At 41.9% G+C, this 12,760-nt stretch overlaps 1 protein-coding gene across 1 annotated transcript in view; it reads right to left on the reverse strand.

Moving 5' to 3' along the window:
- Window positions 1-445: 445 nt before the first annotated feature.
- Window positions 446-12,760, reverse strand: part of LOC119729064 (paired mesoderm homeobox protein 2B-like) — a 34,170-nt gene continuing 21,855 nt past the window's right edge. The window contains exons 3-5 of the mRNA XM_038201567.1: window positions 12,443-12,651; window positions 9,312-9,642; window positions 446-4,860 (exon numbers count right to left, since the gene is read on the reverse strand). Of these exons, the coding sequence (XP_038057495.1) occupies window positions 4,661-4,860; window positions 9,312-9,642; window positions 12,443-12,651 (740 nt within the window). The 3' untranslated portion in view covers window positions 446-4,660. The remainder of the gene's footprint in view (window positions 4,861-9,311; window positions 9,643-12,442; window positions 12,652-12,760) is intronic.

Below are 12,760 nucleotides of genomic sequence, written 5' to 3' on the forward strand. Positions count from 1 at the left end.
TGGTCGACGACTTCACGAAATCTGCTCCTCCCCTGGCCCTCCGCTGTACCTTTTTAGAGAACTATGCACATGCAACAAAGGTAAGTCTGAGGCGTGATCACGGGTTAACGGATTAAAACAATAATGCTTTTGTTGACACCATGCACGCAGGCCCGTCGACAAGGAAGGGGGGCCTTGTGGGGCCGGGCCCCCCTTGGCGATCGCGAGCACTTTGCCCCCAACGGCAAAAGCCATACATATGTTGTTGTTGTTTTTTTTATGGTAGCGGGCCCCCCTAGTTGATATATGCCCCCCCCCCCCCCGATGCTCAGGGCTGGCGACGGGCCTGCATGCACGATATGCAACAAAATACCCCTATTTGAAAATACCCCTATATCAAATTGAACAAGAAAACAACAACTGCAAGTTTGAAGAAAAATACGTTCACACAAAGTTGATGCTGGTGCCAATTGCACGAATGCATTGTTGGTTTTTAATCAATCACATAAATTATGTCACATCGTCTTGCAATTTGACCCAAAATGAACAGAACTTTTAAAACATCTCTAAAATCTGCAAAAATTGTCAGATCCATCAGCACAAACTTCAACCAGTCTAATTATACATCATCCTATGGTACACGTTTTTTTAATTAACCCTCAAACGTACGAATTATATACAAATAATGCAGTGGATGGGTTAAGCACACAATAACTGTATTTGCCACACTATTGTATGGCGATAAACACAAAATTCGGAACAAGTTTGGAGTTATAAAAGTTAACAAATATTTGGTGCAGACGAAAAATCTTTACAATGTCCCCATGTATCGAATGTAGTTACTAATCATTGACCCATTGCACAGAGAAATCCGGAACACTCTGGTTGATGTTTTGTCTCATCACGTGATACATTTTCCATCTTTCTAGACTTACCATGGGCCAACACAATGTGCACTCAGCAAAAGTAGTTCCGTTTTACATTAATCAATAAACCTACACATGGCCCACAATATTTGTTTTAGATAATATTTATTTTTTCAACAAAATAAAAAAAAAATCCTAAAGCTCATTTTGATATTTACATCAACTTTTGAATGTCATATAGGCCTAATGCGGCCATTTTACCCCTGAAATAACCCGTGGCTTCTGTTTTAGTAAAATGAATAACATCGCATCAAAATCACTTAATCATACTTCACATTGCACGTAATGTCCCCGAGCTTTTTTCTTAGTTGTATTATTATTAATAAACTGCGAGTGTAGAAAAAGGTGCAGAAAATGAACATGGAAATCAAATGAAATAAATGTACAATGTTCCCCCCGCCGGCAATTTAGCGGCTCATCACCGCCAAACTTCATTACCTTAATTTACTAGCCCTTAAGTCAGTGGATCAATTGACTGCGTGTCTCGGCAATTTTCGGTCTCCATGGCAGGAAAAATACACAAATCGCCGGTGGATACATTTTGGCGGGAAAATCGCACGAAGAAGGAGCAAAATAACACACGGAGTCTCGTATCGTCTGCATATTGGCAGTCGACACGGGCCGGTTCAATGTCTCATTGTGCCGGGACGATAATGGCGCGAAGGCTAGCTCGGCGTGTTGGGTTACGGGGATTGCATACACTCAGCGAGAAAATCGCCGCTGGACAGTTTGTTCATTACATCAGAATGATAAACTCCTTCTTTAAAGATTCCTAATATACTCGAGTCGTGCGATACAAATCTGCCGTATCAATGAATACTCATTTGTACGGGTCGGTGTGTAAAACGCGGGCATGTGATACAGCTGTGGATGTGGTACGACTGTCGTGATGAGCATGCTGAACTAGCTCAATTTGACGGTCTCACTCAGCAAAAGACTTGTCCATGGGTGTAAATTATGCAGTGCTATAGATTGTTTTACAGTAAATGTCCATGTATAAGAAGCAGATTATATCAAAACATAAAATACAAAGGTAGGCCACAAAAAGGTGAAATTGAATGGCACCCTCTCACCCTAAAGTGAAAAGTATCAGTGCCCAAGTGCAACTCTCTTAAACAACACAGGATCTGATATCACTCAGCAGCGATCATCATCCGATACACTGCGTATCCCCAAGGTCCATTTTAAGCTAAATTGACTCCAACATCCGATATGGTTGTCATCTCCCTAGACAACAACAAAAAATCCCTGATAAATATGAAAATACCACTTGAAATTAATCCATTAGCCTAAGGACTTCATTTTGGTTAGTGTACCCATATTTCAATTGCCTATGAATTTCATGTAAAGGCTGCGTCTGGTGAAAACTTTACTACAACCCACCCATGCATGTGCATTGAGGCCAGAACCTTACGCCGTATACTTTCGAACTTGTTAACTTCTTGCAGTCATTTTATAAAAAACATATGAGTAGGTTACAGAAATTCACACTGCCGATCGACTATATCTTCCATAATACCACGGAAAAAGAAACTTTCACCATTGATGCAATGGTGCAATGTACACACTCCATCTATTTTGCAATGTATTGTTATTCTTGTATAAACGGTCGGAAAACAAATATCTTTTTCATATTTTTTGGTCATATTTCGTCAACCACACTCGCGTTGTCAAAGGTTATTAAAACTATCATGAAAAATTACAAGCAAATTTCGATAAATAAAATCAACAAAGCCCGATATCCAGTGAAAAGAAAAATGGCAGGATATATCAAAGCGGAGTTGAGACAACAGCCATGATTCCTCGGTCGTTGCCACTTGTATTTTTTTTTAATCAGCGGCTAAAGTGCTGCGCCGTAGGGTCTTGGACGCCCGAGGATTAAAGGTGTAGTTTCAAAGCGAGTTGAATGAACTGTCCAATTAAAATTCATTATATGTCAATCTGATCGGGCCGGTTGGAGCACCGCGGGCAGTGTGAAGACTCCGAGGCCGGGGGATGACATAACCACTTTCCAAAACACTCTCTGAAAAAGTCTATGGCAATTCTGGAATAACAAGAAACCTCTGGTTTTTAAAATGATGTTTCTCCCGAAACACCTTACGTCAAAGTAAAATGAAAGTTGAGCGAGTGTCAGATCCTATACGTACTTTGGAAAAACCTTGTTGTCAATTACAGTCGATCATTTTTGCATTGTCGATTTCAGTATCCCTCTGGAGACTTTCTTTACACGGTTCGCTCCATCAAATGTTTCTGTACAGAGAAGCCGATTGGCTAGACATTACAACGTAATATCACGTGACTCCCCTACTGTGGGGGATAAAGCTTCAGCAATTTTGGCAAGTAGTGCGATTATCCATAGCGAATAGATTTACTATGGCTTTTCAACGATTAAGTTGATATAAATTTTGATAAAATAAAATTTTGATATAAATCATAAGGACTTTTCGCACTGTTTATACATCACAGTACCAGGCCATAGACTGTCATCATATATCATTGACCTCATAATGAAAATGATAAATAACAAATCTAAAAGCTTAATTTTCTTAGCAAACACTTAGCTAAAAACCCAAAACAAAAAAAGCAAATCAAAATTTCAAGTTGCTGATTTTTCAATTCGAACTAAAAAGACTTTTTTCCCAATGACTTTGGATATTTTTGTTTACCCATATTTAGTGTACTTCTTTTTTTTAAACGGCTATACCACATGAAGTGCTGAAAATTTGTATCTGTATGCAAGAAAGAGTGCAGTTTGCGTGAACTGAATCGCATCATATCAAACGAAACATGAATCTAACTACGAGGTACACATTTTCTAAGTTCCTATAGATATTTCACATTTTTGGCACTGTTTGAAACAAATAAGTACTTTTTTGGCAAGTTTGTGTGAGTGTTAACTTAAAACATAATAAAGTAAAACGGAACAACCTGGATTGTTTTTAAATGGTAACATTGCACAAAGTATTTACCTCTATTTATACAAAATAACTATTGAAGGTAGATAAAATCGACGTTTAATTGCGTCACCCTCCTCTGTACAGTATACTCGTCCTGCACACCACAAGTTACCGCATGTTGATACACGCAGGGTAAAGAAATGTCTGGGCTCCAGACCTATTTTCCATCACCGAGTTGATGAAAGCGATGATTTTGTCCGCTACTGACAGAACATGTTTTATTACCGCTATTTGAAGTGCAGATGAAGACGAGCTATCTGAAGATAGAAAGGGCTTAGGCCTATGAGATGTTACAGTACCAAAACAGCCATTCACAAAATGGCTTATATCGACTTCATACACAAGATGGCGGCTATGTAGTCCTTTCGGTTTACACAGAATTGGATGTTGTGGTCACGTGATACCTCCATCCGGCTAACTGTTCTCTTCTGCACTCCATGCATATCTCTTTAAATATGAGTGGTTGAAAGTGTCGACACAAACTGTTTAATATAGGCAAGATAACCCGCAAAAGATGCTTAAGTGTTTTGGTTGCCTGTCGGTATGACGTAGAGTTGCCCTAAATGTGGCCTATCAGACCCGGAAGATAGCAGTCAATTAGTTTTAGGGGAATAGCGAGGCGTGGGACGGTCCCTTCGTGTGCTCTATCCGGAGGTGTCCTCGGTGCGCGTATGCGGCCTATCTGACCTAGAAGAGAGCAGTCAATAGTTGAGGGGGATAGCGAGAAGCGAAACGGTCCCTTCGTGTGTTCTATTGGAGGTGTCCTCAATGCGGCCTATCAGATCCAGGTGAGAGCAGTCAATAGTTGAGGGGAAATAGCGAGGGGTGAGACGGTCCCTTCATGTGCGAGGACTTGATCTGAGCGTGACTTACATGAGGCAGAGTCGGGAAGATTGTGGAGTAGGGACCGTGGATTGCCTGGGTGGTGGACGTGGTGCCAGTCCAGGGCGTGGTCAGGGGAGTGGTGGTGCTGACCCCGCTAGGTGTGCTGGTTAAACCTGGAAACCACAAGGAGGAAAAATATAAAAATGTACCATTTCCGTTTTATTGAGTCACTAAAATCAGTATGCCTGACTGAAATAAAGCACAAACAAAAATATTGACCTCCTGCATAGAGCGCCCTCACAGAAGACAGGTCTTTGCTCTGTGAAACGCATGCGTAGACACTTTGTAGTTCAACTGTCACTGAGTTTGATCAATCATACATAATTATCCTCAGCGCTTGTGCAAATGATCTATTGGACGTCAAACTGCGTAGCCAACCCATACTTTGCATTGAACCCAATAATAATTCGTTGGTGATTAAATGTCATGTTTGCACCTTGGAACGAAAAATGCAACAATACGATGATTTTCACATCCTTAGGGATACCATCGTGAAATCGTCCAGTATGCACGAAGTGCTCCATTTAACGTATACACCGCCCTCTGCCGGATGGTTGCTTGCCCTTGAAAATCAATTCTCCAAAACATGCGCGCCTGCCACAACTCTTCGCCCTACTCTTCAGTGGAGTATCGCACAAAATTAATGGCGCGGAAGGAAGTGCAAACATGTCTCAAATTAATACCAAGACTTGTGAGGAAAAACCTCAAGACCCAAGATATTATTCCAGAAAAAACAACAAAAACAAACAGAGAATATTGTGATGAAATCCGAAGACAAAAATGGGTCATGCGTGGCAAATACGGATAATCCTTACGGCGCTACACAGGACGTTGGGGGAATTGAAAAGCGCGGGGAAAAAACAGTAGTGACAAGGCTTATCAATTCTTAATACTTAAAGCCTGCCTGGGACTTTGTGCAAGTGGCCGTGTAAGCGATTTTACGGGACAATATTTCTTGAAGCGCTGGATTTGTTCGGGACTGTTTATAATCCGTTAGATAAGACGAGACGAAGGAATTAATTAGAGAGTACAGCAGGATCGGAATTCCGAGAGGAAAAAAATGTGCATTCTTGTAGAGTAAAGTTTGATATTTTATGCAACACGCGATCTCGAAAGTTTAAGTGAATTTAGTCCTTCCGCGAAAAAAACCCTCTTCGAAATTTGTAGATTTTTCAAACACATTGCCGGGAATTAAACATTTTAATTAACAAATTCTGTGCTCAAATTAAATATCAAGAAAACTGAGAAACATGAAATGTGCCTTTAATAACTTTGCAAACAAACTAATCTGATATGGATGAGTATACTGTTGTATACTCGATCAAACTGCGGGCAGGGTTACCCATTGGAACAAATTTCAAGAAAATGACAAAATATGTCACCTCAACATGCATTAGTTTGAGAAGTCATCTTGTGCATGCAATCGGAAATTCTTTGGCTTCCTTGATCACAAAGCATGTTGTGAGCATCGTCATTAAGGGGTTAAATGCTACGGGTATCAGCTCGACCGCGCCGTATAGCGGGCGAGGCACGCTCGACGCCGGGCCGTGTGCGTGCGAGAGGCCCGCCGCCTTACAGTTGATCGGCACGGTAATAAATTACGACCGTAATAATGTAATGAATTTGCGGCTCCGGGTTTTTTTAGTGGGGGAATAATCACGGACAGGGGAAAAAGAAGGAAACATGAAAACGACGATGATCGGATGGATAGATGCGCGTCCGTGAATGGATGTAATCAAGTGACATTTGAACTGCGTCTAATGTTTTCGTAATGTTACACGTTACCCTGGTTTCCAACAGCGGCATGCAACAATATTGGTGCAATCCGTTCATCATTTTATACTATAAGGATGATGTAGTGCAATAGACACCTTGCACAGTCCACCCTCACTGAGGGCAGCTTTTGTTATTTACATTCAGTGACAATGCAAGTAGAAAGTGTCTACTCATGCCTATCACAGATGAACAAAGACCTGCCCTCAAAGTGACGTCAATTGCAAGGGGTCTATGATTTGATTTGAAATCATCTTTAAAGGTTTTGTGCCGAGTGTATACACTAAATCTTTAATTTTAATGTATTTTATCTTTTCCGAATTCTAATCTCTTCTATCATTATCTATTACTTCTACATGCATAGTGATGACATTGTTTTACCGGGGAAAAAAATTGGCTAATGGAAATGAATTTTCATATTGAATTGAACTGAATCTATATAGCTGTGATACATCTCGTTCATTTCAATCTCCTTTACAAGTCATCTTTCACCAGTTTCAGGAGCCCTCCGATTTTTCACACAGCCTCCATTTTTCTATGGCACAGTCCTTTTTAAAAACCAGGGGAAGGGGGGGGGGGATGGGGCAGTGTTCACACGCTGCACTTCGCATGGATAATTGCATCTGCGGGTTCCATATACTTTACGTTTGACATGAAAAAATAAATTAGAAAGAGGTTCTAGTGCTATATGCCGTGCTTTATAATCGAATCCTAGCTCCATTTGTGTAGCAGGAATCAGCCCCTATATATGCTTCATGCGAGGCTCTTGTTGTGGAAAGCTTCGATATTTCCGGCTGATTTTTTAAAGCCGTTTCTGGCTGAGTTATTGTTTGGGTCGAAGCACACGCGCACTCAACAAGAGGGGGGAAAATCTTCGCTCGCGCTGGAAATAATTTCAAATTTGATAAAAGCTGAGAGCGATATTGCGGTAAATGTGTATGCAATTTGCAATATTTTTTTATGCTCAGGTATCGTACAAAGAAAACGCGTATAGGTGCGTTCGAAAATAAAAGGTATTCAATTTGTATTTTCTCTCTCTCCCTGAGAAAATGTATAATTCGGTTAAGAATTATGATCGTTCCTCTTGGGGAAAAAAGACCCAGCAAATTTCATTGTAAAGGAATGAATCTGATCGATTTTGGGCAACACTATAGTGATTTATAAACAAATGCCAGCATTGAGGACAGCGGTTTCGGACGTTTGTATTTTTAACGAGGAACCAGGTTTTGAAATTTAGCTGAAATCAAGAACATTTTCGATATTTTCTGAACTTTTCATTGAGTGTGAGGAGGCTTTAATTAAAAAAACAAATTTCCCTATTAATTTGTTGTTTGTAGTGTTTTTAAGAACCCTATTGTTTTAGGCATATGAAAACAATTTGAATTTACTGATACAGTTGTTGGACAAGGTATTATACCGTAGTAAATTTGTTTGGTTGTATATCTTATTAAAAAAACAACCCACATTCAATGGGATGGAAAATAATTTGGGGACGTTTAAGATTCGTGAATTCTCAATGGTCAAAATAAGAATTTGGAGACCTTGATATTTTAATATCCGCCGGACAAATATTTAAGTGCCGGTGTCTGAGTAATGCTATTTCTTTTCCCCCGTAGCGCCAGGCAGCCGGCAGTAATCAAGCTGGCCTTACACACAGACAGCGTGTTCTGCTGGGGTCATCTCTACCGTACGGTTTGACTCATCTCCCCGGTATACTTGTGTCCCGTTCTCCGCTGGGTCCCGCGCGCTGCATTGCACGCGGTGAATCTTATTATGCAATTACTACCGATCGCCTTATCAAATATTTCCCGGAGACCGCCACGATTCCTAATAGCTCCTAACTTATATTAATGGAGATTGGGATATGAGTGCATATCCTTTGACGATGACTTGTAGGCTGTATACCCCAGGGCCGCCGCCACGGTTGTTTTATTAGCTTTTTTCCCCCTCTATCTCTTCGTTCCTGGAGACAAAATCAAATCATTGGTGCAGGTATTTGCCCCGTCTCCGTATCTCTCTCTCTCAAACATGCATTCTGGTCGGTGATCCATTTGGCTGAAACCTGGTAATTGTGAATGTAATGGCGAATCATGTTTTGGAGCGGTTTTCCGTTAGGGACACTCGACATTCTTAAGCCGGTCGCCGGCAGACAGTGATAGGATTATAAAAATTTATGATAAACGGCATGTTGGTTAAAGGCTTCATTTACAATTTGTGATCTCATAGCCAGAAACGAGAGTCAATGTGAAAATTAATATTGTATTACTTGTTCTTTGCTTTTCGATCATTACTTGACATTATTTTATAATTTATTTACAAATTATATGCATGACTGTTACAATGTTCAGAATGTTTTGTTGAATTAGTCAATTCACTTGTACGAAATTTTGGTTAAAAAGCATGTGCAACTTTCTAACGCCAAGTTAAATTTCGATGGCAAATTTTTCCAACACCAAGTCTCGCCAAATTATGGAAAAAATGTTGCTCAAAGTGAATGGCACACTTTACCACATTGGGTGTGAGCCTAACTATCTTCTGTTTAAATTTTCCACCGGGCGGCCTCATCGACTCAAAAGGGTGAGGTTTCCAAGCGAAATATTTTTGCAAACGTTTAGATATCGGTTTGCAAGAAATACTTACTTCGCGCACAGAAATGCACACAAAAGAGAAGCAGTTTTGCATATCCAGGAGAGACACGTGACAGAGTCGAACAAATGGCAAGAGACGAAACAAATATTACGCATTGACGTGTACAGGTTTATAGCCAATGACATGACGCGTGACATCGTACCTGTGGGTGCAGCGGTGGAGACACTGCCGTTTGTGGTGATAACCGGCGAGGCTTCATCGCCTTTCCTCTTCTTGGTGGGCGTGGCGCCGCTTACGCTCTTCACCCCCGTCTGCGCTGTGGTCTGCCCACCCGTCTGGCCGCTACCGTGGTTACCCTGTTGTGTGCCACCCGTTGTGTCGTTGGTAGTGCTGTTGGTTGTGCTGTCGTTGCTGTTGCTGCTGTTGCGGTTGCTGTTGTTTGTAGTAGTGTTGTTGTTGTTTGTTGCATTGGCGGCAGCGGTGTTGGCTCGCTCCGTCTTGCGGAATTTAGCCCTTCGGTTCTGAAACCATACCTATGTGTCAATTCAAAAACAAACTCCAGAATAACTTCAAATAGCACAAGTTTTAATGACATTACCATGCCAATGTAAAAAAGTGATTCACTCTTTTTTTTTTTTTTTTTTTTTTTTACTGTGGTCATCACAATAATATTACTGACGGGGGTTTGTCCTGATTTCCTGGTTAATTTTCTGGGAGCAATCTAGAGAAGAACCGCATCGCCGCACGGCGAGCCGTTGCTTCATTTAGAAACCATTGTGGGTCTTTTGTCACTTAAACTCAATTTCGCGCCGGAAAATGATTGGCTGTTTTTGGCGGCAAGATATTTTCTTCCTCTTTTTTTTTGTCGTCTACCAAACAAAAGATGGAAAAGACTCCCGCTTTCCCGGTGAAAAAAAGAGCATCATAAATTACTTTTCTTCCGGCGAAGCATTGTGTTTTGTCCCACCGGTCGCGAAATCAAATCAAATCATGTGGTTGTTTTCATTCAATAGGGAAAAACCTCCAATTGATGTTTATTTCATTTCCGACTTTGGTGTGGAAAAATTGAGAAGACGCGGAAGAATGGCCGGGCCTAAACGCCGCAGTCGTCATATAAGTTGTATCGGTAGTTAATGGGACATAAATAGGCATGGCATCTATCGGCATATACGTCTGAAGGTTGGAGCTGAGGCATGGGGCGGCAGGCGGGATGGGTGTAGGCAGGGGGGATTTCTTACAGGAAAGTTAAAACAAAAACCAGAATGCTGTCGATTCCGCAACATGCGGAAAGACTCAACTCTAATTGCCAATAATAATTATTGATTACCCTATGCACGTTTAGCATGCGACGCTGTACACAAAAACACATATTAGAAATCTGTCTTTGTGCATGATTGTTTTGTCTAAGCTTAGATACTTGTGTTGAGTGGTTTTTCGGTAGTGAAGCTTCGAAGGGAATCATTCTGTTGATTCCATCAATATTGCATGAGATGATAGTAATAGGCGTATGTCGTTCGACCTCCCGTACCCTAAATTTTCCTCCCCACTCCGCATCAATATACTCCAATGTCTACACTCCTCACGATTCGCGTATTGTGTTCGCGTTGCCGACTTTCTAGGGGTTCCCGGCTTTCACCTCAGATGTGTTCTTTTCGAAATTAAAATCTCAGCCCATTTCGATTTGCAGTGCTTTTTCTTATTGCAGCTCTTTGCTTGGGGAGTGTAAAGGGCATTTCTAGTCCCGGCAGAGTGGGCCGTGAGCGCGGGCCCTTACGCGGCAATCAAAGCCCACTACGATCGCGGTGAATTCTGGCCGATCGTCGTCGCTGTCGAGGAGAATGTCACGTACGTTGGGAGTTGAAAAAAAAGCCCGCAAAATATCAAAATACACGACCAAGGAAAAACCCCAGCGTAGATGAGGATGGACACGCCTGGCCTTCGAAGCATTCACCCAAAAAGTTCATATGGCCCGGTTCGTATACTACGAGGAACATTTTTGGCAACAAGAACTGACAAGTCTTTCGAATGCACATGAAGATACGATAGAATTTCATCGAAGGAAATCTGAAACTATACCTTTGATTCACAAGTGTGCTCCTTACTTCAAGAAATACATAGTTTAAGGCCTCAACCAAAAATAACAATTTTACAACCTATCATGTGACCGTTTTGATTAATCTTTGAGTATGAAGTCGGTCTTAAAATTGTTATAAATTATTGCTTTGCAAAAATTGTGTGGAATGACATTTAAACATTTGTTTTGATCGGATGAAATGAAACGACAAATAAATCTATCTTAACCAAAAGAAATGACTGTGTCGTTTTGTGCGGCGGTTAAAACGGTGTCAAAGTCCGTGTTTTCTATTTCTCCCCGGAGCGCAAATTGTGTTTTTATAGGGACGGGTAACCGGCCGGGCAACTTCCCCCAGTTCACGTCTCTCCGTCAAAGGCAAACACTCTCCCTTCCTCGCCGCAAAAAAAGCTTTTGCCCTAAATCAATCAAACAGTACACTCGCCAAGATGGGCAAATGCCATCATCCGCGATTGTGTGTGCCGTTTTCTAAGAGTCCATGCGCCTACACATCTTGTTGGACGCTGCGACACAAAACAAACAGCGGGTCTTGTATGGGCAAGAAGAGAGAGGACCGGTAATTTGTAAAAAGCGGTGGAGAGAGAAAAGTCAGTCGATTCCCTTCCTCGCGAGAACGAAACTCAATCCGTCATCGCGGCTGACAATGCTTGAGAAAAACTGCGCGTCAGGGGTGGAGGGGACTACCACAACACTGAGATCCATTAAGGGACACGTGAAGAAAAGGAAATTGATGGAGCGAAAGAAGATGAGCGAGAAAGAAAATAGAAAAATATAGGGGAAGAAAGATCGACTGCAGAAACAAAGTAGAAAAAAGACCGATAAAGGAGCTTTAACAAAGCGTTCTTGGGAAACTGCTTAAACTATTTGGAATATAAATGGGAAATATAAAGAAAACAACTTGTTTGAACTGAAATCGAGTGCTTTTAGTTGTTCGACCATAGACTTGGAGCTTTGAAATAATGCGCAGGCGCAACATGCGTCATGATACAACTACGGGTAAACCAGTGGTTCCCTTATCGAACTTGCTCTTGCCGTATCTCGAGAGTGGGGCTGATGAATACACCCCCTCCCTGATCAACTTCGTCGGCAAAATTGTCGTCATGTAGGCAAAATCGTGCCTAATCGTGTCCCAGATCGTCTGCTCAGATAACAGCGCCCTATAGTGATGATATCCAGATGATATCCAGCCCATCCCCCTTCAAACTGTTCTGGCCACGCCCCTGTTGTAGACCCACACTCACCTGTACTCTTGCCTCCGTCAGGTCGGTCTTGAGCGCCAGCTCCTCTCTCTTGTAGATGTCAGGGTAGTGGGTCTCCTGGAACGCCTTCTCCAGTTCTTTGAGCTGCGCGCTGGTGAAGGTGGTCCGAATCCTCCTCTGTTTCCGCTTCTCATGCAGGCCGTTGGTGGTCGCCCCCTCGTGGAGAATGCGGTGCATGTACGGAACCCCGGCTGCGTAAAGGGGGCAAGAAGATGGAATGCAAAATGACTTCCACGGCCAACTTCGTGGAGCTGCTAAGAACAAAAATTGGCTTACACTCTAAAAAGTCCCCGGTCTGAA

This window comes from Patiria miniata, unplaced genomic scaffold (assembly GCF_015706575.1).
Source record: "Patiria miniata isolate m_02_andy unplaced genomic scaffold, ASM1570657v1 HiC_scaffold_20, whole genome shotgun sequence".
Lineage (NCBI taxonomy): Eukaryota > Metazoa > Echinodermata > Asteroidea > Valvatida > Asterinidae > Patiria > Patiria miniata.